This window comes from Linepithema humile, chromosome 3, assembly GCF_040581485.1.
Source record: "Linepithema humile isolate Giens D197 chromosome 3, Lhum_UNIL_v1.0, whole genome shotgun sequence".
NCBI lineage: Eukaryota > Metazoa > Arthropoda > Insecta > Hymenoptera > Formicidae > Linepithema > Linepithema humile.
In genome coordinates this window covers 2,608,146-2,634,101 of record NC_090130.1, presented here as the reverse complement: position 1 = coordinate 2,634,101, position 25,956 = coordinate 2,608,146, and the positions used below count along the sequence as shown (strand labels likewise).

The 25,956-nt window shown below is 37.0% G+C and overlaps 3 protein-coding genes, 1 long non-coding RNA gene and 1 other non-coding gene across 7 annotated transcripts in view; 3 read left to right on the top strand and 2 right to left on the bottom strand.

Moving 5' to 3' along the window:
- LOC105676360 (uncharacterized) overlaps window positions 1-25,956 on the bottom strand; it is a 205,804-nt gene that overhangs the window by 150,390 nt on the left and 29,458 nt on the right. For both annotated transcript variants that reach the window (XR_010889286.1, XR_001101376.2), the window contains exon 2: window positions 21,608-22,221. This is a non-coding gene — a long non-coding RNA (uncharacterized lncRNA). The remainder of the gene's footprint in view (window positions 1-21,607; window positions 22,222-25,956) is intronic.
- LOC105676354 (UBX domain-containing protein 4) lies at window positions 186-3,796 on the top strand. Of its 2 annotated transcripts, none has more exons than XM_012374158.2 (7): window positions 186-467; window positions 651-785; window positions 875-1,308; window positions 1,696-1,968; window positions 2,057-2,362; window positions 2,433-2,668; window positions 2,821-3,796. In XM_012374158.2, exons 1-7 carry the CDS (start codon window positions 386-388, stop codon window positions 2,945-2,947), a joined length of 1,593 nt encoding a protein of 530 aa, XP_012229581.2. In that variant the 5' UTR covers window positions 186-385; the 3' UTR covers window positions 2,948-3,796. The 2 variants fall into 2 exon arrangements, with proteins under 2 accessions (XP_012229581.2, XP_012229580.2); XM_012374157.2 differs by having other exon boundaries at window positions 187-467; window positions 2,812-3,796.
- On the top strand, window positions 5,474-15,562 carry LOC105676357 (lateral muscles scarcer). The gene is made up of 5 exons (XM_012374161.2): window positions 5,474-6,128; window positions 6,541-6,663; window positions 11,341-11,567; window positions 13,854-13,990; window positions 14,205-15,562. Exons 1-5 carry the CDS (start codon window positions 5,960-5,962, stop codon window positions 14,416-14,418), a joined length of 870 nt encoding a protein of 289 aa, XP_012229584.2. The 5' UTR covers window positions 5,474-5,959; the 3' UTR covers window positions 14,419-15,562.
- TRNAM-CAU (transfer RNA methionine (anticodon CAU)) lies at window positions 13,600-13,672 on the top strand. Its single transcript has one exon. It is a non-coding gene; the product is annotated as a tRNA-Met (tRNA).
- CycH (cyclin H) lies at window positions 14,842-16,758 on the bottom strand. The gene is made up of 6 exons (XM_012374160.2): window positions 16,528-16,758; window positions 16,111-16,335; window positions 15,861-16,034; window positions 15,564-15,789; window positions 15,367-15,478; window positions 14,842-15,289 (listed from the first exon to the last, which is right to left on the bottom strand). Exons 1-6 carry the CDS (start codon window positions 16,642-16,644, stop codon window positions 15,148-15,150), a joined length of 996 nt encoding a protein of 331 aa, XP_012229583.1. The 5' UTR covers window positions 16,645-16,758; the 3' UTR covers window positions 14,842-15,147.

The following is a 25,956-nucleotide window of genomic DNA, read 5'->3' as shown; positions in this document are numbered from 1 at the left end:
TTATCAATTCTATTTGCAAAATAGTCAAAATTGTCCAGAAAAAATAAATGCTTTTTTTAAATATATGCTTGTTTTAAACATTAAAATAGCTATTTCGCAACAGAACTATTTATGTAATTGACTTAGTAGATATTCAAATTATCAGTAAGAAAAAATGCACCATATTTTAGAGAGACGTGGGGAGAGAGGAAAGCTAGAACCATTACCGTCATCAGATAAAAGCGAAGAGTGACGACTCATCGTATACACCATCTGATTCTTACTAGTTTTGAAACGTCGAATTCATCATCAAATTTTTAGTGTGTACTCGCTTCCAGTCTTCTTCGTCACGTCATCATATTGTCAGAAAACATAAGGAAACAAAAGATACAAATATTCTCGCATAATGAAGTGGTTTGGGGGAAGTATTAATGAGGCGGTGGCCACGTCAAAATCGAAGAAAGCAATTTTCGTCGTATTTGTTGAAGGTGCGTAATTACAGCCTTAAGTTAGAGGTTAGATACATTATTACAGTTTATAAAAATCATTTTTTAATCTAACATGACGAGTGTACATGACAATCTGTCAAGTACACAAAATAGATACCTGAATAGACAGCCATGTTTGCATAAACTTGGATGTTGTCATAATTTGGTGTAATGTGCTTATAGGCAAGGATGACACATCAGTACAATTTGCCCAGACAATTGATACTACAGAAATCTCTTCTCGTTTGGAGAAGGAGGATTTTGTAGCTATAAGATTAGAAAGTGGATCTGAAGCTTACAGATTTTTTGCACAGATTTGTATCCTCTTATATAACAATTATCTTTTTCTTTGTTAAGATTAATAAATTTATTACAGCCTTTAGATTTTCCTTACATTCTATAATTAGATCAATTGGTACCAGTACCATCCTTATTCTTTATTGGGGAAAATGGTGTACCATTGGAAATTGTTGGTGGTAACAAAAGTGCAATTGAATTAGCATCAAAAATTGATGACGTATTGGCAAAGGCAGGAAAGAGCAGTAAACAATCTTCATTGAATCTAATTGATGCAGAACAGAAAGCTGCTAGTAGCAGTGGCGATAACAATACAGTTATTACATCTAATGTAAATGATGTAAAATCAAATGCACATACAGATTTAATCTCAACTGCGGCAGAATCTGCAGCAGTGAATACCTCGAGTGATAACAAAGATATTACAGAAAATGCAGCAAAGCCCACAACTTCATTAAATACAGAAAAACAAGATAATAATGAATCAACAAAGAAAAATGCTGAATCTAAACAAGAAAGTCAGAATACAGAACTGACAGCTGAGGTGAGTAAATTATTATATTAAATATGTAAATATAAATATATGTAAGATTTTGTTAAAATTATTAGTGTATGAGAGTGAGAGAATAAGTTGGTATCTGAAAGAATGTCTGCAGTGATAGAAGTACATGCGATATGTTGTTTATGCGAGTGCGATGTGCTCAAAGTGTGATTGAAGTCTGAGGCAATATATGAGTGTGTATATGCATGTGATTATTCTTGAGAATTTCGAATGTGTGACATAAAATATAAGAGACGCGTATTATGAAGCAGAGTAAAAGTTTTTTTCTGAGAAAGAACAAAAATAGAAGAGTGTTTTCTGAGTATATAATTATAATATATTTTGTATATAATTATTATAAGAAATAAATAAATTTATTCATATTTTTAGGAAAAGATAGAAAGAGCACGACAATTAATTGATCTCCAACGAAAACAGCGATTGGAGGAGGAACAAAAAAAAGACCGGGAACGTGAAATTGAACGGCGTAAAATGGGTCGCGATGTGCAAAAAATGCGGCAAATGCAGCAAGAATTGGAGATAAAACAAGCTCATGACGAGAGGATGCGAGAAAAGGCTGAAGAAGCTGTAGCTCGCCAAAAAGTTAGGCTACAAATTGCTCAAGACAAATTGGAACGGAAACAAAAAGAGCTCGCGCTGCAAGTTAGCATTATTTTAATCATTAACAATTTAATTCTCATTTCTGATTGAATTCAGCTTAATAAAAGTTGTCTTTTATTTTGTTCAATAGCAACAGGCCCAACGACAGCAAGCTCAAGAGCAATCAAAACACAATCCAACGCCTAGTAATGCAACTGTGACGAGAATTCAATTTAGATTACCATCTGGCAATTCTCATACGGGACAATTTGAACCGTCAAGCACTCTACGCGGTTTACGCAACTACGTTCTTGAAAACATCGATTTACCTTTCCGACAATTTGCCATGTCGACGTCATTTCCCAGACGGGAATTAACTAACGAAGAAAACGACAAGACCCTACTGCAACTTGAACTAGTCCCAACCGCCGTTATCTTGATTCTTCCTTTGAAAAATGTAAATAATATAAGTTTCTTTTTGGTAAAAAAAAATTACATTTTATCTAATTTACGTCTTATGTTTTCAGTCTAATGTCACAACAACGGTTACTTCAACGCAAGATGTTGGCTTCTTCTCTCGCTTCATATGGACCGTTTTTGCGCCTGTTATTCATATTTACAACTATATAGTAGGTTATTTTTCTGGCACTAATGAAGACACAAATCGTCAACGCGGCGACTCTGATAGCGATTCTTCGGAAGCGTCAAACAACCCTGATAGATCTATTCCTCCGAATCAGCGAAATGTAATTCAATCTTCGGGGTAGGTTTACCAATAATCACGCTAAATTGTTTCGCAGGCACGGCTACAGAAATGATGTGCACCTGTACCTACATTTACAACGTAATAAAGTAGCATAAAGTATAGGGTTTTCAGTATATTAAATATTTCTATTCATGATGCAGTTTGTTTAGAAGATACTTGGGTAATCAAGGAGGGACAACAATCAGGGCACAAGGGAATATACACAGACTGCATTCAGGTGGAGATGATGACGATGAGAATAATACTTGGAACGGTAACTCCACCCAACAAATGTAAAATAATCGTAAATTTTGCTCGAGTCACGTCGCAACCAATCACTTTTAATCAATTACACTGTTCTCGGTATATGAATTGTTGTATTGTAATTAACGTATTCAATATGCGCTTCACTCTTTGTTGTACGCTCTTCGTTGTACAACGCTAAAACTTATCTGCAATATATTTTTCGCACAAGCATCAAGTTCCGACGAACAAATTACGTCTTAACGTTTACGCATACGTCGTAGAGTTGCGAGAATAAATATTCGTTAACTCATGTTTCACAGCCAGCAATAATTTGAGCATTATTTAAATTTTAATGCTGCACTAATGTATTCTAAAAAAAAAAAATGGTAGAACACATTTCAAGGAAAGATAAAAACGGTCGTAAGATAAAAAAGGTGTCGAGCAAGTGGTATATGGACCAAATGTAACAAGTTTTGTAGAAATCAACGTGTAAATTGTGGATAATTCACGGAATCTTAAGTTCGAGTACTTGAAATGATATTTATTTGAGTCGACCTTTTTTTCATTTCGGATAATATATTTTTGTGATGATAACATCAATAATTGTTATCTTGAACAATAATGTTGGTTTAATAATAAAATTTATCTTTTATGTTATTAACAGCATAAATTTTATCCATATTTTTCACTAGATTCAGTAGATAAATAAGAATGTAATGTAAATCAAAATAATTAATGTCTTAATGTATATAATGATTTAGATATCCGCCTATAAAAATTTCTTGATGAAAACTTAATAATTAGGGATATTTATTTTTTGATGGTAGCAGACGTGCACAAGATATGAGGGATTAGGTTCTGTCTTAATGCCTAAAGAAATAAATATGAAAGTCTGTGGCATCATCTTGTTTTCATTAAACCATCCTTTTCCATGTTATTTAAAATGTGAAATATCGCATTCGCTTATTGCGAAACATTAATAATGAATTTTTTTCGTCTAATAGCTTCTCAAAATCTGTGTAACGAATACGATATAGTGTCAACTTATGACGGTGTGAACATAAGACAACGTGAAAATTTTTCATGCGCCGAAACATGATTCCAAAAATATGTTCAACGCGGGAGAAAACAAGCGCCGGAAACCTGTCGCTCTGCATCGTGCGGCGCACAAATTTAAAGGGAACGAAGATTTACGACCATCTCGATAGCCATTTATCTATTAAGCGTAAAATTAACAAACATTTTGGCTCACCGCACAGGTTTCAATTTTCTGAACGTGAGACGTCGCAGAAACCTATCAAGCCAACACTACGCATCGGTAACGTGAGCTTGCAGACACACCCACCTCACCGACAGGTCCTAGAGAACTTTGTCACATTTCAATCTTTATTATAAATCAAATAAAACGGTTTTCTGTCCCCTTAGCATAATTGTTTTAAAAAGCAATTTTGCTTCTAAATGAAAATTGAATATCATAATTAAAATTTTGAATTCATATTTTACGTTGATCCAAAAGTTATTTAAAAAATGTACATCGATAATTGAGTTGTATAAAATTGCAAATAAATTTGCGTAATTCACTTTGTCAGCTCATGTAATCGTAAATAAAGCGACACTGTCGCGGCAATATTTATATCGCTACATTGCAAACATCACTATTACTGTGATGCGCACGCGATCGAAGATCTAATAATCTCGTTAAAATCACAATTTATAGAAGCAAAATCGTCGAAATGTCGCTATGATGTAAATTTGCGGATATTCGCGGAACATAGTTTCTTGGGGATGTCTAATAATACAACGAAGGCCCAGTTTTTCGTATTTATCGGAACATGCGTTCGAAACGAGCTCATTATTGCTTACGGTAATCTGCAAATATGTGTATTAAGTGATGGAGATAACTTTCATTATAATTATCACCTATAATAAATGATCCTCAGCTATTTCAGCAATTTCTTTGATATTGAATGCGTTTATCAAACGCATTAAAACGTGTTAATTGCTACTTAAATGCCGAACATTAATATAGCCATTTAATGCATTAATAATTTTGATAATATATTGAAAAATTGACAATATATTTCCACATTATGTAAAATTATTAATACATTTTTATAAGCATTCATAGTTCTATTAAGTTTTTACAATAAAACAATAATATAATAAATTATCCAAAATGATTCAAATTTAATTCAAATCAGTTATACAATTTATTATATTATTTGAACACATTATTTTTCTCTAAATACGTTTGCGTAAATAATCAGAATTTACAATAACTCTATTAAGTTACGGAGCTTTTATAACAGAATCAATCTCGCATCGCATCTGTTCTCTATCATGATTATTAAACGGCGTGCCGTAGCAGTGACAGAAATTTATGGTCACCTCATTACCACCGTTTAGTGGTCGCTACCGTCTCGCGCTATGAGATCATTAAAAGCTTCTTCCAGAAACACACGTGCTTGCCAAGATCCGCCTCGAGGTTCGCGCGATTGGTCGGTCTCACGATGACGTGGTGAGCACGTGGCTTCGGGATACCGCCTTGAGGAAGGAAGAATTTGACTTGAGTGCCAAAAAAAATATTGTTGGACACCGTGAGTAACGCCGACAAAACAGTCGCTGGTTTCAGCTCTAATCCCTCGAACAGATCAAGAGGTGTCGATGTAACCAGCTATTGATTTGCTCCAACGTAACTATGCTATTGATTTATTCCACTGTCAATAGTTTTTTTTTCCACATTTCATTTAATTCAAGTGTACATGTTAAGTAGTATAGAAAATGTTATAGTGAAATCTTAAAATCGTACAAAGTTTTAATGACGTTTCATCATCGATTGACTTATCTTCGGGACGTTGGTTCTTTCGATAAGAAATAGTGAGTGATTGTATTAATTAATAAGAAAAATATAAAAGAGAAAGAGAGAGAGAGAGAGTTCTTGAAGAAGTAACTTCAATGTACGCGAAGTTTACTTAGAGATATAGTTTACTTGGAAAGATTTATAAGTGCTATTGATCAACGTGGGTGATTCTGAATATTACTTTGATATAAAACGGGTTTGAGATGTCTGATGAAGAGCTTAAAAAATTCGATCCGTCAAAGGGAGCGAACGATTCCACGGGAAATCCAAGGATGTGCTCCTTCAGTATTGAGAGATTATTAGCACCGAGCAAGAAAGATAAAGAAGATAAGTTTCCACAACAGACTGATTTATCCTTACTGTGCCAAGAAGGTGAGTAACGAAAGTAACATTTTAAATATCGTTGTCAATTCTCGTCAATCGTCTTTACGAGAAAGACGATTGACGAGTAAATAAATTGTTCTTATTTAGGTTTCGTCCAAGAATTTATCTTATCGTTGAAATTAACAATCTATTTCTTCACGATAATTAATGATGTTACAAAATAGTTATTTTGTATGCATACAATGCATAATAATACTTATTAACGATCTATCTACTTTATTATTTCACTCTAGCATAATTTTTTAATAAATTTTTTATTAATGACATATTTTGCAATTATATAACGAGAAAAGTAACATCTTTTCTTCTACTTGATATGGAATTGTAGACTTCATAAACTATGCTTTAATGTAACAAAAATGAGAAAATAAAAATGAAACATAATAATCGCACTTGCCAGGTAATGAATCGGAGATGAGAATGCTTGTTGCACCCGATTCATCCATGTCAATGGCGGAGGAAATTGAGCTTGACGATACCGACATGATATGTTCAACATCTCCCGAGCCGGAGATGTATTACGGTGAGTTTCATTAGTATCATTAGCGCTATTACATTTTCAGACAGTCGCATAAATATTTGTGATATAATGTTTTTCTCTCGTACGAATATTTTCTTGTTGATTGTAACTTAAATGATAATTTCGAAAGACAAATATCACACATATAAAAGGCTTGAAAAATTAATAAAAGAAATCATTATACTTTAACTAATTGCCGCAAGCCGCGGCCCGTAAACTTTTTAAATCACCGTTTGATAGATGATTACTGAATTGAGAGGAATCAAGATTTATGTGGAATTGTTTTTTCAAAATATCGATTATTTACTACAAAGTTTTAACATTCAAATAAACATATCTGGATGAGCAATAGATTTGATCGATATGTATTTAAGTTTTGAATAAACCCTGTGCTTTCAAAGTATTTATATGCAAATTTCTTTAATATTTAATAACTTTACGTTATGTAGATTTATGCGAAAATAAATTCGCTTATATAAACGCCAGTGCCAAGCTCGGTTACACAAGTGCGTAACACTTGTATTTATTTTGTTAAATCGTCTTATTAATAAAGACATTTTAAGCAAAAACAGACGAAATAAAGATTTCACCAATATTTAAATTTGTCGATAATAGCTTTCGAAGTTATTACAAGCGATAACACTGTTATTGTCGTTGTAGAATTTAATTTAATTTGCACGTGTTTGTTGCCTCAAATCAAATAATTAATAAAATGCCAATGATAAATACTGATATTTTAATCATAAAATATTATTACGCACGATAAACTGAAAAAAATTACCTGAACTAATTTTGGTGACATCTGTGAGTAATCATATGTGAATTTAATTAAAAAAAATTAAAAATAAATAATTAATTTTGAATCCGATAATTTAGCAATTCTGCTAAAAATAATGAAGTTTAAAAATATTCTAATTTTTTTTACATTAACTGTATGATATAATCCATAAGCAATATTTTTCAAAAGATGCATTTGTATTTGAAACAAAATGTTATTTCACATTTAGCAAAGTACATACAGCGAGAAGACTTTCTTTAAGAAAAATTTGTTTCTTTAAAAAAATTTGTTTCTTTTACATAACGTGACGGTAGTTTACCTGTTTTTCATTCTATATTAATTTATATTTATTTACATAACAGCGAATAATAGTTTCTGAATGTTCTGTATTATATGTAGAATTTCGATGCTAATAGAAAAACAAGAAGCCTTCGTAACTAATGACAGCGCAAGTGCGTGCATGTCGCAAAATCTCCAAAGATTACTTTGAGCCTTTGAGCTCGTCGAGTATTAAATCGTGATCCGCCGGGACTAGTTTTGCATGGGTTAGTTGGCAACATTATTACCAGTACCAGAGAAACTGATTGTTATAAAATCCACACGAGACTTCTTGCGGTAACGAATTCGTAAGATCGCGTGGAGAAGGCCGTCGTCTGTAAGTTTGATCCATTGCTTCCTGCAGGCTTCACGCCCACTCAATGTTCCTGCTCTTCTTTCACTATTTATCTGTCTCCTGCTAATTCTGCCATGAAAATTCAGCAAAACTTGCTCTCTTGCTAACTTGTAAATGTCAGAAAAATTTCTCTTCGAGATTCTTTCGAAATGTCATGTTTAAAATATGTTACACTATTAGGATTGTATACAAAATTTAACTTTCAGGATTTTAAAAATCTGGAAATTGTTTGATGATAAACATATTATAGTTCGAAAGTTCTTTGTCAGATGTTAACTGCAGCTAATTTACTGTTATTGTCTGTCGCCCGTTATACATATATAATAATAATAATAATGTAATTTGCTTGGCGTTGCAATTCTTTCACATAAAATTATTTTCAATAACAGTTGCTGTCAGGATACAATCGTTAGAGAAGTGTCTTTAACATATTTTAGTCATTATAGAAGTGCCTTTAACATATTTTAGTCATCATACGACACGGCATAATGAAGAACTTGACTTACGTTTTACGAATAATTAATACAAGAGTTGAGCGACTCAATTCTACAGCATCTTGCACGCCTTCGAGGGCCTCAACGACTAATTTCCATCCGAGGGCACGTAGCCGGCTCGTGATTTACACGCCGTAATGGCCAACGCGATAAATTCGAGATCTAAGGAAAGGACAATTCTCGTTTGCGCCGTACGTTGAGACTGAGATATGTGGGACGTTGCGTTCAACTACAAAGCCGTCAACGCGGCGCATAAATCTTCAAGAAAGAACGGTGTAAAAATGATGCGGGAGAGAAGCGCTTCTTTTTGTATAGCTTATTATGAGTTTAGACGACAATTTTGCATCCATATATGACGCCCTCGTGTTATAATTATACTCTTTCTCTTATTCTTCATTATTGTATTTTTATTCTTCTCGAATCTTCAGTAATAAAATATTAATGACATTAAGATAGAAATATCTGTCGTAGATATCGAGAGAAAAGTTAAATATCTTGAATCGTTAAACGCCAGTTCGAATTTTCGTAACATGTTTTCTTGCTCAAATTCTTAGCGAATTTGCTAATAATTTAAATAATTTTATTGTTTGAATATTAAGATCTTGACTGGGAACAAAGAACTCGTTCATACAGCTATCTTCTAGGCAGATTTGCCAATCGTCGCGACTCGTGCACAAATTAATTAGCCACGCGGTTGATCACGAGCATGAAATCACCAGTAATGTCAGACGAATGAGATTTGGCCGTGCTTTATCGCGCACTTCTGCGCGCCTCGCGCCATTCGTCACCGAATAATTAGGGGACAAGTTCGCCGCGGCTCGCGGCAATTAGGTAAACCAGAAGGCGTGGTGTTCTATTTCCGCAACGCTCAACGCGCCTCTGCCCCTCGAGCTCCGCTCCCCTTCGCCCTCCGTGTCATCGACTCCTTTTTGTGGTCGCTTCCTCTGCACCAATCCTTTCCTGCTCCTTTCCAGAGCTCGTTCGTCAATGCAACCGAGTCAGAAACTCGACGACAAATGAGCCGTGCGAGACTGTGAAACTCTTTTCCCCTTTTTCTTTTCGTATTCTTCCGGTTGTGAGCAGGTTGCGATAATTTCTCATTTTGTCGTAAAAATAACTCATTGAACTTTCTTTTGATTACTGATGACAATCAATAATCTTTACGCAATATGTGTGTTTAAGTGAACGACGTATCGTAGATGTTGAGATTAATTAATTTGTATTTATGATTGTTTTGCATTGTCATGTAATATTTGAAAAAAAGAGAAAAAATTTTTTGATAGGCAAACAAAAAAAGATTGCCTAAATATTTTCATAATATACGATACTAAATCTCTCTCAATATCATAGCCTTCGAATACTCAAAAGATACGATGATACAGATATGAAATATTATCATTGCCTTGGCAGCTGACAGAATTCTTCGTTGAAAGCGCGAAACATGGAAGACTGCATCGAGCGCATACGACGGTAGTGAATTTCGTGCGAAGTGAATTAGAGGCGGTACAGTTTTAGCCGACGATTCTGTAGTACGACTATAGGCGAAGGAGCCACGAAAAACGCGCGAGAAACATGACAATTACGTCGCCATCTGACAATTAGTAGCCAATAAATGGCGCTCCTCGGAATGAAGTTACCGTGAAGTTTTTTTTTCGGAATATTTATTGTCAATGCATTACGCACATAAAAACCTAAATTCTTTTTTTTTCTTAAATTTTAAATACCCTTCGATTCATTGACACCGAAATAACCGATGCTTTATTATTTTATAAAATCTAAAAAAGAAACGATTTTTTATTTCTACTTTATTTTGCAATTTTTATTCAAGTTCTGACTTTGAGTTACTATAATTTTTCATTCGTATTTTATTTGATCATTGACAGATTTCTCTGGTTTTTTTTTATAACGTATGGTGGTTGAATTATATACTATTGATAAATAACTACTTCGAAGAAAGTCATTTGAAAAGCTATTTGAGAAGTAAATTAAGACTATTTCAATGCAGACTAATAGTGTTCCCAGCGTAAGTCGCAAGTGTGGAAGTTCGGTCGTCGCGATGCCACGCTTTTTCCTCGGATGACGAATGGGCAGATAATTAGAAGATGATCCCCCGGCGCTTAAGAGAGCGCGGTCTTGTTACCAACCGCTTAAAAGTGAGCCCGAAAACATTCCTCACGACACGCGGCGCGACGTCCGTGTACGGCCGTCTTGTAAGCCGGGATAAATATAAATATAAACAACTTCGACGGACAAAAAGTTCCGAGATTGATGAGAAAGAGAATTCCACGGGGGTAATTGGAGTCCGCTCATACTCAACAGCATGGGTTCGCGCGTGTTAACCTCATTCAAAAGCGATTAAAAGGATAAAGATATGGTGCCCGCAACGAACACAACGGGTTTCGAGTGAATGATGACGTGATTTCGGTGCTGGCATCAATTATTCGCGCCCCGCCGTGATACTTTCTCGTTTCCATACCTGGGCGATCTGTGCTTCGTAATTTGCAGTTACTTTCACGCGCTTGACGACTTACTTCCGATACATCAGCATTCGATCATCAAAAATACATTTACGCGATGCGGATAATCGATAATTAAAAGGCCCGACAGCGCCTTTCGCAATGTCGTAAACGCCATCGTTGTCGCTTGAAATATGCCGTTGTTAATACATTTAAAGAGCGTATTTCAACGAAGCCACATTGTTTACGCTGCTTATAAAGTACGGAACATTGTTGCAGAAGCGTGTACTAGTAGTAGTGGCGCGAATTCAACCACGAGCGCGGACAGAGATGTCCAGGAGAAGACCGCCGCCGCTATTAGCGACGACGAAAGGAAGAAGAGGCCACGCACGGCGTTCACCGCCGCGCAAATTAAGTCCTTGGAGGCGGAATTCGAGAGAAACAAGTACTTGAGTGTGGCGAAGCGGCTGCAGCTGAGCAAAAGCTTGAAACTCACGGAAACGCAAGTAAATATCTTAATAACATACTTGCTGCTTAAGTTAAGTTCTTTTTCAGAGAGGCGCGCTTTTATTTTAATTCAATAATAAATAACAGCTGTCTGCTACACTAATGCCCTTCGTAATCCTAGCGTATTCCAATGTTAAGTTTCATGCCATAAATAAATTTAATTAGAACAAAAAAACACGGAAGACCGAAGCGAGATCACAACAGGATATAGGACACTTAATAAATCGCGGTAATGTCTTTCGGCTTCCGTAGATTTTCTTCAACACCTGAAGCAGTTTAAGTCTCTTGTACCCCGAGTTCCTTAAAATCAACTCGCTCTAAATTATGGGTTCACGGAGCACCATATGTGCAGGCGCCAGAACGTGGCGCCATGGGGGAGGATCGTCCTTTAAGACCAATTAGCACTTGTCCACCCTTCTTTCTCGTGAACTGTTATGGAAAAAAATTTTTTGCCAAGTATTTAACCCTTCCAGAAATCGTTTTTCATTGTATATATAAAGAATTCAGCTATATCGTCTAAAATAAGATGTTTCGAAAATATTTTTCGTAAAATTTGAAGCTTTATATTAGGAATTGCTGCCTTAGGCGTGAACTATCAATATCAATAACTATCAATATGCCGGAGCTGTTGGTAGAAATAATTTGATACACTTGTGTGACTATTAAATTTTAACTATTGAACTCACATTTATAAATAATATCGATAACCATCAATATTATTTAAAAATGTGAGTTCAATAGTTAAAATTTAATAGTCACACAAGTGTATCAAATTATTTCTACAAACAGCTCCGGCACGAGACAAAACACAAGGTGCGAAGTTGAATAATCCTTGAGCTTTCTGTAATTTAACGCAAATGTGTTTCAGTCTTGGAAATTATATTCAAATCGTAATATATTTCAAGAAACATACTCGAAACAATTTTTCCCTCGCATATGTTACTACTAAAATCTCTTCCTGCATTGATCATAATTTTGTCGCGGATTTTCCGCAGATATTATCTTCTAATATTAACCGGTCCCGCGAGAGCACTATAATTTCCTCAACATGACGATTCCTCCGTAAAACGCGTGGACTATGACGGTTGCATAAGTTTCGGCCGCACATTTTGTAGCATGTGCTTGATACCCGCCCACGCTGTAAACTAATTAATTTACGATGCGCACCCAAAATATTCGCCATCGCGGAGATTGCGCCATGCCGTCATCGCCGACCAGTTGTTTGCCGACAATAATTGCCAGCGCCGGTCGAAATATCGCGAACGAGCCGGATAATTATCTCTCGCAATCGCGCTCGAAAGGGAGAACGATCGGACGACGGATCAGAGGCAAGAAGGAGACGCGTCGTGCTGCAGACATAACTGTCACAATATTTCTCAGAGTTAACGAGCCAGCTCGGAAGGGCCCCTTTTCTCCCCTTCACGCAGGCCATCTTACACGTTCCGTCGTCGCGAGGCTTGCATCCGCCGCGGAACGAAATGTACCGAGCGACGGCTGCTGCGCTCCGTCTAGGCGACGAACCGGAGAGGCGTCGATTTTTTAATTAGAATACATAGCCGGCCGCATGTTCGCGAGCCGGCTACTATGGACTAAGTTTCCTTTGAGAAATTTCAATCCGCGTAGAAAACAACGCTATTTTCTAGTGTATTATAATACACTATTATTTTTTACGCGGATTAAAATTTAATCGGAATAAAGACGATGCGTGTTAGCGACATTTTTGTACGTAGTAATAAAAAATAGTTTACTGCGTTTTTCAAACAATATAAATATTCATAGATAAAAATATACCTTTTAAGGAAATCTGCTCAGGATTATGTTTTATTCAATAATTCTTTTTTAATATTGTATAGATATTATACAGAACGAAAAATTAGATGTTTGCTCGATGGGTACGAATTGAAGTGTTACTATTCATTGTATATAATTTGTTATTTATTTTTTTATTCATATTTAACATTTGCGACCCACATATATATTACAAGATCAGAGCTTTCGCGATCAAAAGCACTTCCGAGTACCTTTCTTAGGGCCTCGGTAGCGCAGTAGGCAGCGCGTAAGTCTCATAATCTTAAGGTCGTGAGTTCGATCCTCACCCGGGGCAAATATTTTGCACCCCAGCCAACGCAAATGTGAATCTATCGTGAGTCTGCAATTGATCAATCTCAATTAGCTTTAAACATTTTAATTATTTTACAAAAATTGTGGAGAAATATCAACTGTGCATAAGATTGCGTATTGATTGCGTAAACTTCGATTTTATCTTTTATCAACTATTTTTGCAGATAAAGATATGGTTTCAAAATAGACGGACTAAGTGGAAAAGAAAGTATACTAATGATGTCGAATTATTGGCGCAACAGTACTACTCGAGTCTAGGAATTCCAGCACCACGACCCATTTTTGTCGGTGATCGTTTATGGTATAAATTCAATACAAAACATAATAAGTAATTTCTAAGAAAATCTTTTTCACGTAAAAAGGATTACTATAGTGTCTTTCTCGCAAAATTAAAAAATTTGCAAGATAAGATTATACTTAACGTTAAGATTTTGATTGGCATCAATTAAGTAATTAAATATTAAATGTTATTTTGTACTTTCGCACAAGTAATACGTTAATGTGTCTCTTCGCAGGTTCTTTAATTATCCGGGACAATCGCAACCAGGAGTACCATTGCTCCCACAACATTTAACACCGTTACCATTACCATCCCCATTACCTATCGTTCAACCATTACCCAGTAATCTGTCTATGAGACAGCAAACGTCCATTTTTCAGAATGTACCGACTAATCATCTCGCGCATCAGTTGACTCAGAGATTGGATTTCAGGCATCACGATTCTTAGTTTCAGATGAATAAAATTAAATCGAACAATATATAAAATATTGATAATTTAATCAATAAATATATATAAATTAATAAATATTGATAAATATTAATCAATTAATTAATTTATCAATATTTCGTTAATTGAAATTAATACAAGCAAAGCCTTGAATTGAAACAAAGGCTATAAATTATAAATTTGGCTTAAATTTATAATTTAATTTGCATGAATAATTTAAAATGCTATATATATGTTCGTGTAAATAAAACATCTTTTGTTAGAATAGATGTATTCTGAAATGTTATAAAATTTCACGGAGGTTTTGCGATTCAATAAATTTATTGAATATTATATTATATAATATTGAATATAAATATTATTGAAAAATACGGTAAAGTAAAAATCATCATAAAGTAAAGGTCATCAATAAATTTATGCGCATTATTTTTTTACGTATGCATTTATAATAATACATCGTATACGTACAAAATAAATTATGTCTTAATACTATTATAGAACGAATAATATTCATGGTGCAATTTTTATCCAAAGAAAACGAACAAAATGATAGTATTTATATTTTTAGATTGTGATGAATACAAATATACAACATTGCTGTAAAATCCTATGTAAATCCCATGTATATTGAGTTATAAAGAAATAAAGTCGTAAATTATTTGAGAAATATACATAGGATTTTGGATTATGCAATATTTACTAATTATCATATAAAATTTATAGTTATTATCACAAAGCAGAAGGAGACAAGATTTTACTAACTCCCAAAACTTTGTCATCGTGGGCCGCCTGATCCTGAATAATTTTTGCATATTTCTCATTATCCTGTAAATCCTCTTCATCCAACATTTCCTGCATTCGTTGCTTGTATCTAAAATTTTTTAGTCTTACACAAATAATCCTCTATAAAAATATGATAACGTTGAACCTACACACAAATGTACTTACATTTCGCTATCAGGATTATTCTCTTGATTTCTACATTTATCCAGTTTCTTCTCCAAAGCCTTTACAATTTCTCGCGAAGGTGATTCTACACATTTAGCCATTGAACGTATTTCTACAAGAGTTAATTTGTAAATATTGATAACCTACGTTGTAAAAGTGTGTATGCAAATTCATGCAAATATATAAAATGCAATTACTTCGCACAGCCTCTATAATCCCTCCCAATTGCTCTCTTGAGAACAGTATATCAGTAACATAATTATCTAAATTTGCAGAAGCCCTGGATGCTGCATGCAAAGTTGCAGCTAATGCAACTTGGCTTGGAGCATAAAGAAGAACACTGTCTGTTAGAAAAACCCTTTCTAAAAATTCATCTATGTGCTGCCTTAATTTTTCAGGATTTTCCAAAGACGCGTACCTTGTCTATAAAAGCAAGCATTATATACATACTGTTTTATTTGCACAGGCACATAATAGAAAAACATCAGATCTACCTTTATATCAATCATCAGACCTTCTACAGGCCTAAATGGATTATGAACAGTGAGGTTATAATTTAACTGCTGCATGAGAAGCAATTCATTGTTAAGAATGATATCGGATGCTTTTTCCCTATCACCCTTGATATTTGCTACAAATTGAGATATAGAGACATTGAATTCTTCGACCTAAAACACAATTGTTGTATGAACCAATTGAGATTACGAATACTATAAAGACTTTTTTCCAAGGAAAGATAATTACTTTGCATGCTAGATAAACACAAGTAACCAAGATTTCCTTAGGATGATAATCCATCACACTATTCCTAAGATAAAATCTTTTAAAATAATGTAAAGCAGTGGCTACAGTAGCACGTGGCATTGGTGGATTGAATCGACGACAAAAGTCCCTCAATTGCAATTCATAGAAACGAAGTAATGTACGCTCCTCTATGTGTGAAAGAAAATGTTCCTCTCTTTGTTCCGGCTATTGAAATAACAAATTTGTATTATAATTGTAATAATCATGAACGTGTATAACATGTGACATAACCTAAGTTTCAAGCATCGATATTGATATTTGATTCACATGATATTATAAGTAAAAGTGAATAAATAGATACGTGATTTGAAACAAAAATGAATAACAAACAATTGAATATTGCAAAAATAAACTCACAGTCATATTAACTCCATGTTTTGCAATAAACTCAACATTGGTTTTCTCTCTCAAAATAGTTAAATCATTTTCATCGCTAAATATCCAATATTTCTTTTGTGAGCTTTGCGGAAACATTTTGATACCGCAAGTAATTAAAAAACCAGACCAAATCAATTAATTCTTGAAGTTTATATATCGCAAACTGACAGTTCGACGCAGAATAATAAACTGAAGGAAGTGGCGCCGCTACTCTGCGCTACTCGCAATCAGAAATTAATGATGCCAGAGTTGAGACGCGAGTCACACACAATCATAGTAAAAGGGATTCCTGCAAGATCTCTTCCACTACGGTTACGCATAACCCGCGTCTCAATTCTTGCATCACTGCTATTAGATTAACAGCAGAATCACGATCAATATGGTAACAAATATTTTTGTGTATATTTTACAAATGCATACACATGTAATTTATTAAAATGCAATATCTAACTACAATATTGCATAAAACAAAAATAATATGATCAAGTTCATGTTTAAATTTATCATTTGCTCAACATATGTTATATGCTGAAGAAAGAAGGTTGAAAAGATACTTGTTAGAGAGCAGCACAAACTCCATTTCTGAGCAACCTTCAACCGATAGGATCAGAACCTACTTGTCTTTATCCTGCGTCATTAAATCCTTGCGGAGAAAGTATTGCATGTGTATGATATTTGTATCTAAATTTTTATAATTAAACCTGCATAAATTGCATTAAAATTATGATCAGATTTCAATGAGAAATATGTTCTTTATTATGTTTTTCTGAAACTTCTATTTTAGATGTGTATTTATGTGTATTTATCAGAATAATCATTAGAAAATTATTATCATTTATAATTAATCAAGAATATTTTAAACTTACAGCTGTTAAAGATTAGAAGGCATGTATTTGAAATATTTTTATACTTTTCTTTGTTGGAGAAGAAGAGTGCGCATAAAGAAAGAATTAGATATCAACTGCATAGTAACAGCAAATAATCATAATTCTCTTTAGCAATTTAAAAAAAAATTAGAAATATTAAAAGTGATTAAGAGGATTAATATCGCGATAAATGCAAAGAATTATGGAATTAATAGTCGTCGAAAAACAGATATACTTTGCGAACCAGCTGCAACACTCGTAACATACGCTGGAAAGCGGTTGCCGCGTTTTCTGGCAACCGCCGTGTACGCGCGGGTAATAAACAAGATCGCGGGATCGGTCGATGGTGGGGCACGATGGGAGGGCAACAGGGAGGAAGGGACGGGTGGCCGATTTTAATATGGACGCCCCCGCAAGCGGTTGTGCGTCCGATCTGAGTAGGCGTTCCTACGACCCTTTGTCAACCGACAACGCCGCTGCATCTTATCGCGATCGCAGTCGGGGATCTCCCATTCCGCTTCTCCGCCACATTCGGGCCCTCGAGGCCATCGCTGTCGCTGCCGCTTGTTCAAGCAGAGAGACGCCGGACTCTTTCCTCCCGTTACATCGTCGGCTATAATTCTTCGCGTCGTTTTTTCCACGTTGGTTTACGCTGCCGCGACTTGGTCGTCATCGTCATCGTCACATCGCGATCTGACCCGCCGATCTTCGCCCGGTACGCAATTGCGATCCCGTATCGATCGAAAGATTGAAACTGGTTCGGGTGCCCGTCGCGGATTTACATACGAGGGATGCGACTCGCGTGGGTAGAAGCGCAAGCTTGATTTACGAGTTTCGAGATTTTTCGAATGGTTAATCGTATTCAACGGGGGCAATAAGTCGGTTAATGTTTATGGATTCGACTACCTGGTACTCCGTTCACCGTTGATTTATGTTTTATAAGATAAGAGATTATACCGTCCCTTCCATTTTCGGATATGCGGTGTAACAGATAGTGAATGTCTCTAATTTTTTATCACGTTCACAAACTTGATAACTATCTTATTAACTTTTTTAAATATATCTTGTAAAGAGAAACAAACAGTCTTAAAATAGCTGCTGATCTTTCTGCGATACATATTTTTCTAACATCGCAATTATAATTTATGCGAGCAAGGGCTCACAAGCTATCGATTCATTGTATCACGCTGTTCAGCAATAACGTGGGAAGATTTCTCGAGTACTCTAGTCGTTACGCCGAAGTAAGATATCTAATTCGTGATTGGCGGGCGGTCTACGAAGTTTACCAGTCAACGCCACTCGAGGAGCTTAATTTCCGCGGAGATTCCATGACGGGCGTAGAGATGGACGCCCTCCGAAAAGTGAAGTACATCCGCCATTAATCTAATATTGCGGTCGCCGCCGCCCTCGACGTTGCGTGCTGCAACCCGGCCGCGTCAAGCTTCGCTCCCTTCGAACGAATGGAGTCGCGGCGAGGGCACGTTAGCACGTACACGCGCGCGCTGTGTACATCGACAGCGACGAGGATAAGAAGAGAAAGGGAATCGGGAGGAAGAGGACGGAATAGGTGCGATGTGTCAGTCGTGCTAATGCGAAATCAATGCCTGGCTTAGATCGCGAGGTGTGACGGATAAAGTGGATTACCCCTCGTACCCTTCCCGACTCGACGCCACCCCGCAATCAAGAAAGTCTCCTTCCAGCGAATCGAAAGATACTAATAAATTACCGATAGTTGCAACATAGACAGATATTGATGTCAGTGGCTTGGGACGTTTGCGGAAAAGAGGGTGTTTCGACATATGGCTAATGTCGTGTACTGTCATGTGTTTTAGTTCTAAGGACGATATTACACGTCGAAATACATTGTCAATGGACAGCGTAATTGAGATGAGTGTAAATAGATGTACTCCACGTGGAGCATCTGGATGAATTGTTTAAAATTGCTTTGAATAATATTGAAGTGTTATTTCAACGCGAACAAAGTATGCGTTGTTGTTCATTGTTTAAGAATTATTTCATCATTCTTATAGTTCCGCACAATTCAAGTAATTAATGGTGTAACTATATCCGACAAATTGTCTCGCCTCGCCAATGAGAACTGATCAAAACAATTATCCTCACTGAATAACAACACGCAAATATGGACGTGCGACCTAGTGCATCGCATGGTGCGGTAGTAACATCGTCGGTTAAGCCGCAAAGAGAGTGGCATCACGCTCGGTTTTAACACTCCGATCGGTCGGTTTGCGCGCACGCAACCTCCCTTCGGTCGAAAACGGGTCTCTCGACGTCGTGTTTGCATATTATATCGAACCGATGATCACGAGCTGTCTTTCCATACGCGAGTGACTCTCACTATGGGTGTGTGCTTTTACGATCTCGAGTCCGGTACTCACGGCAATCTATTTTTCTTCGTAAAGAACGAAAGTCAGCTGTGTGAAAAGGCAGAACACAGCTTAAAAATATGGAACATAAACGTTTCTATACTCTCGAATTTTTAGAAAACAACTGACTTTCAATAGTAAAAGTCTCCACGCATTTGTAAAACAATATAAAAATTGTTAGTTGTTTAATATGTTTTGCTTGCTAGTAATAATGCATAATTTATTTAAAATTAAATTAGCGGCATTTCCTGGTGAGAAAAAACGCATGTAGATATTGTAGAATAATTAATTAATTAATTAAAAGTAGCGTGTAATTATAATAATGATGGCAAATTGAGTTGACGTTTTATCGTAAAGTTTAAGACATTGTATTCGCGTGATACAACATAAGAAGCCGCATAATTAGTAAACAGTAATTAATTAATTAATTACTTGCCGCCTAAAGGGACGATGTATTTATAACTATCTCAGATGTATACATAAATAATAACGCGGCGGGGAGAATCGCTATCATTTTTCCTTACACGTGCAACAAAATTAAAATCTATGAGCCGAGGAAACGGTTTCCGCTAAATTACAACTAATTAAGAAAGTTGAAGGGAACGCTATTCCAGGGCCTCGCGCACGGACTTTGATGTGAGCAAATTAATGATGAAATAAAAGAAGATGTATATACTGAGAAGAATAAACCGATAGCGGATTTATTCTCCAGCAGGCGAGAAATCCTCATTAATTCTTTAATCCGTCGTTAGATTCGTGTTAACAAGCAATATTTCATGGCAGCGCTAGACGTGGCGCGTTATCTTCTATCAGGTGTCTCAGATAACGTTAGTTCATTAGTGAAGCGATTATATATACGTTATGGAGCGGCATTTATACGCGGCATCGTTGTGCAATATAACATAAATCTTTGTACCAGTAAACGTACGCTAAATGAAGAACCAAGACGCTATAGTAACCCGCGTGTTACTACGTATACATGCATATGTATGTCGTGTAACGTGCTGTATCATTTATTATTCCTGTCTCGAATCTTTCTCGCGGCTAATTTATATATTATTTGCCAGCACATGTAAAAATTTTAAAATTTTAGTGTCAAAATTAAAATCAGTATGCGGCTTTATAGAGAGAAAATTTTGCAAAATTAAAACTTACTTCAATAATTAAGTTCGAAAAATAAACTTTTAAGTAGCTGAATTTTAAAAAGCACTGATCTATCTACGTTAAAAAACATGCTTATAGAGAAAAGTAGAATTTTTGTAGTAAAGAAATTAATGCAACGCGGGGATTAATTACAATATACTTCCGGAATAATGCACTGCGCACTGTGATATTATGATAAAAATATTAATGGCTGATATTGTACGCGTATATCTACATACACATCACGTAGGCGCATAAATATCGTACGCGAGTCGTATGCAGACTCGCACCGGCGTTACATAGGTTGATGATATTCGTGATATGAGTCAGAGTGTTTAACTGAGATTGCTGCAATTTATCAAAACTGCCGTAGACTCTCGTTATAAATCGCTCGGCTCGGTACGTCGCGTCGGATTGGCGTCATTGATTTTTACGTCAACGTTTTCGCGATTCTGTTTGTAGGAAGACGAGAGACTTGACTGTTTGCAAGATAAATATCGGGTAGCCCTATTTGCCAAAATTGCCGTTTGGGCTGTTTGTACTATCGCAGCTCGACACACACTGCTGTAAGTATTAGAGAAGAGGTATATCCCTGGTAGAAGGGATATAAAATCTACATATAGCCTCTTCACTATCAAAAAGTATTTTTTATAATAAATTACTCACTGTTTCGTTGCTCTGCTGTCACCCGATGCTTCCCGAGGCGTCCTTCTCCTTTCGAGACACGCTCGCACGCGAGCGATTTTTCGAGACACTCACACGCGTTCGCGACGTATGCATTGCTCGCGCACATACTCGAATACGAAAATCGTGCGACTCACTTTAAACGACACTCCCGACGTCGCAAGCGAATCGAACCGAATTGTCCAAGATGCGACGTTACGCGTAAATTCCGTCCGTGTTCAGACGACCGCATTTGTCAAGTGAGGCACTATTCTCTCAAAACAGAAAGCAAAAGATAAGCTCGAAGAATGTAAGGTGCAATTAGTCGTGGGATCAACCGACTAGAAAACCAGGCACCTCAGCAGCACTTCGGAATCTGCCTCTTATCGGAATCCCATAAAAATTGATCTTTCCCTTCCCCGAGCCGAGCTCAAAGTCGAGAAAAAATTATGTCCTAGTATTTGTAGTTGCATGCAGCGGAAATGCGTTCATCTATAGATTCGCTTTCGACGTTTCGAACTTGCGCAAAATTATCACGGCACTCCCGGCATTAACGGCACTCCCGGCACGCATTTTGTTATATTTCGTAGCATCACTTAAACACGCAGAGTTTTTACCTGTAAAATATAAATACATTTATATTACAATGATATCCGAAACAATACTATAGTTTATAAGTTATAGTGTAAAGTATACATGTCAATTGCGGAGGTTGAATTATTACAGTCTATATACTTTTACTTCTTTAACTGTATTCTCACACATAATCTAGCTTTATGTATGGACTAGATATCCTAGATTTATAGAATGAAATTATCTAAAGTATATTCTTAACGTATATTGCAATATTAAAATGTAAAATATTGAAGTAGTTTCTATCCATATATTAATTACGAAAATAACAACGAGCAATAATTTACAGTAAATAATAACAAAGAGAAACTGAAACGATTAATTCGATGCAAAGCCATGCTGTCGCGTTGCACCTAACTTGACCTAGTCATCCTGTTTCTTTTCATTCTCGCGATCATACGCGGTGGCATGACACGCGCAGATGGTTAACCCGATAATTTGCAGAATAAATAAACTGATGGAAAAACGAAATTAGAGGCGGCTGCGCACCCGCCGTCCGTCCGCAGGCGACCAGCGCTTTTTTCACGAATATTAAATCAGCTCGTCGAATCGCTATCGCGCCGCTGCCGAACGACGCCGATAGATGCGTATCGAGATATATATCAGGGTGATCGTGCGAACGAAATGGCGCTCCTGAACCAATTATCCTCTCTCGAATATCCACAACACGGCACCGAGCGCTCCGGGCGAACGAGATGCAGATGATGTGTCGGTGCTCGTTGAAGATCAGTCGCGACGATGCGCCCGACGCAATGGACGGAGGGCATCGCATCGCCGCGCGTGTGCGTGAGATAATTGCTCGCACGATTTTGCGTAATGCGGTAGATACAAGATTGCGAAATCTCGAGATCAGAAAAGCGCTCCGCGAAACGTGGCAGTGCGTAGCTGAAGGCACCCGTAAATCAAGGGCGCTAATAATTTCTCGGTACTAATTACACCGCGTAAAGTTAATCTCGATTCGACGATAAGAGAGTAATAATGATAACCTGATAGTCACGCTTCGGAAGTGTAATAGTAAAAGGTCGGACGCGCAACAGACTTATTATCTGTTGCAATCAATGGGGTCGTTCTTACTTTGTTAAAATTCTTATAGAGATAATTTATAGCGGTATGACTCGCTCTTTCGATACGATTTCAGCGTATATTTCCAAATAATTTTATCACACATTCTCGAGCGCAATCGGTTGAAAATCGAACGAAAAGATCAGCGTGTCGAAGAAATCGGACAAGAATTCGAAGAAAATGGCGAAGGAGGCAACCGAAGACGGCTGTTCGAGTGCAACCTTCGCCCCCGGCGGGACCACGGCCGGCGAGACGCGCGTTCAACAACAAGAGGCATCGCCGAGGAACAGAACATACGGGACGCGAAGGGAGAGGAGTAACGCTCTCGGAGAAAGAGTAAAGCGGCGGTGGGTTGTACACGGTATAATTACAGAGGGCAGAGCAGTGGCTAGACCCACTGCAGCAACTTACCGTTGCCCAAGGCGCCAGCATACTCGAAATCGGCCGGGTCCCGATCCCGCTGCGACTCGGTCCTAATTCGTATTCGTGCCCCGGGTGTAGCAGATAGGATACGGCCTCGAAAAACGGCGGAAGAACTGGCAGAGAATCTCCCGCACTACGCCCTTCTTTCTGACCGTCGCGTTCTTTCTTTCTCGCGTCTCCTTTGCAATGCAGATCTCGACGGGGTGCGCAAAAGTCTTTTGTAGGTTAAAGTAACGTCTTTGTAAGTGAAAGGTATAGGTGGCTCAAGGAGAGGAAATAATAATGCGGCAGATATATGTATATACATCCTGAATTATCAAGCGTCACTTGATCGCCTTTATATTTTCGTATTTTCTTTTCGTATTTCATATTTCAGTGTTGCGATATATGTAAGCGGCCATTCGCGCGTATATAATTATTTCACTGTTCCATCGATGTAAGCGTTGCGATGTTTAATCATACGTATAAGCGATCGCGAAGCGTAAATCTGTATTAACTACTCCTCTTTACTCGCGTACGAACAAACCACGTCGGAGTCAATTGATATTTTTCTTTTCGTGCACGATGCAACGAAGAAGAGAGGCCTTCGTGCTTTTATTCTCACATTGGCTTAATACGCGCGAACGACCTCGGCTCCTCTAATTTTGGTAGGCCGCGGCCACCGATAATTAACGAACTATAATCAGTGGGCCACTCCACATAACGCAACGTAACGAAACGTAACGTGGCGTCCCTTTGTCGGGCCCACTGCTCTGCACACTAGCGTAATCGCACATATACAGTATATGTGTGCAGTATGTAAACACAATTTATCAGATGTCACTAATTAGATTATGATGAGGCGAGCTTGCTGTCGAATCACCGATGCTGAATAAAACTTTGAGTTTTACGCCCGTGAGACAGTCATCTGTGCGCACAGTTAACAGCACGCGACAAATTGCCTAAGCCATTAAAATCCGGTTGATTTTAGAGAAGAAAAATTTTATACGCATTAAGATATACTTTTAACTTCGTAAATTGCCAAGAAACATTGAAATCCACTAAAGAAACCTTATACTTTCGCAATTTGGTGTATTCATAAAACGATATTTGACAACACCTACTGATTTCCATATTTTAAAAAATTATGCAGAAATCAAAAATACCATTACTCGCTATCTTTCGGAGCTCTAAATAACCTCATTTCCTCTTTCTTAGTATTACTTGAATTAATACTACGCGGCCTGCACATAAAGAGGCGTTCCTTCAGCAACGGATGAGAGCAGCCTAAACATTTCGCTTTTATAATTACACGGTGCTGCGGCATTGCTGCGAACGGGAGCTGACGGCCTTGCGGCGGCAGAGCCGGATGAACGACATCGCGGGTACGATCTGCGGATTCGGGTCGCGTGAGACGTTTCTTCGCGGTTATCAAAAAGAGAAAAATAAAACACGTGCATATATGTATGTGTATGTATACCGCACGCGTGTACACAAGGATGCATTCGCTACGATGATTGACATGCGCGAGAAAAGCGAGGGAATTCATCGCCGGTGGAATTCTGTGCAGCCGTCACAGAAAGTATTGCCGGCGGTTGCGGAGAATCGCCGCCACTTAACAGTGATCGGTATATCATTTGGCTGCATTATGTGTCCGTAAATAGAGTAAACGCACTTTTTCGCTACCGCATGTAGTTCTAAAAAGTGCAATTTCTTCCCATTACGCGAAATCAAACTTTTTTGCTGGATGCAACTGTGAAATCTCACGAGATACGATTTTTACAATGCGAAGAAAGACGAGAGATAGTTTATGTAAAAGTAGCAAGTTCGTTTACGCAAATTTCAAACTTGACATTATTCTTAACATATTCTATTGTTGATGTTAATTTATTTTAAGTCTCAATAATGCAAGTTCTATCTATTTTTTCCACTTTCTCTCAGATGTTATTGTTCTCCTTTCTTATTCTACGTTCTGCAGCGCTTGTTTTTTTGCATGTAATTCTGCAATGAGCCTAACATGTTTATCTCCCCCACCTATTACTTCTTCCAACAAATCCCTATGTTTGTTCACTCTCTTTTTCCCTGCGAACCATTTCCTTATCGGACATTCAAGTAGCTGCTCCTTCTTTTCCTTTATCGTAATCACTCCCTAAGAAAATAACATAGAGCATAGCTATTTCGCGTGCAGTTGTTAATTTATCCGGGCTATTCATAGGGATCGATTCCTCTTGTCCGCTAAACTCCATCGGAGTTCT

Bases quoted from the DNA above. Each gene is read 5' to 3' on its own strand.
- LOC105676354 (XM_012374157.2), top strand. From the start codon at position 386: ATGAAGTGGTTTGGGGGAAGTATTAATGAGGCGGTGGCCACGTCAAAA. The intron at 1,309-1,695 runs GTGAGTAAATTA...TCATATTTTTAG, and splicing joins ATACAGAACTGACAGCTGAG to GAAAAGATAGAAAGAGCACG. The intron at 2,669-2,811 runs GTAGGTTTACCA...TTCATGATGCAG, and splicing joins AATGTAATTCAATCTTCGGG to TTTGTTTAGAAGATACTTGG.
- LOC105676357 (XM_012374161.2), top strand. From the start codon at position 5,960: ATGTCTGATGAAGAGCTTAAAAAATTCGATCCGTCAAAGGGAGCGAAC. The intron at 6,664-11,340 runs GTGAGTTTCATT...ACATTGTTGCAG, and splicing joins CGAGCCGGAGATGTATTACG to AAGCGTGTACTAGTAGTAGT. The intron at 13,991-14,204 runs GTATAAATTCAA...GTCTCTTCGCAG, and splicing joins TTTGTCGGTGATCGTTTATG to GTTCTTTAATTATCCGGGAC.
- CycH (XM_012374160.2), bottom strand. From the start codon at position 16,644: ATGTTTCCGCAAAGCTCACAAAAGAAATATTGGATATTTAGCGATGAA. The intron at 16,035-16,110 runs GTAATTATCTTT...ATTGTGTTTTAG, and splicing joins GTGTTTATCTAGCATGCAAA to GTCGAAGAATTCAATGTCTC. The intron at 15,790-15,860 runs GTAGATCTGATG...TTGCTTTTATAG, and splicing joins GTCTGATGATTGATATAAAG to ACAAGGTACGCGTCTTTGGA.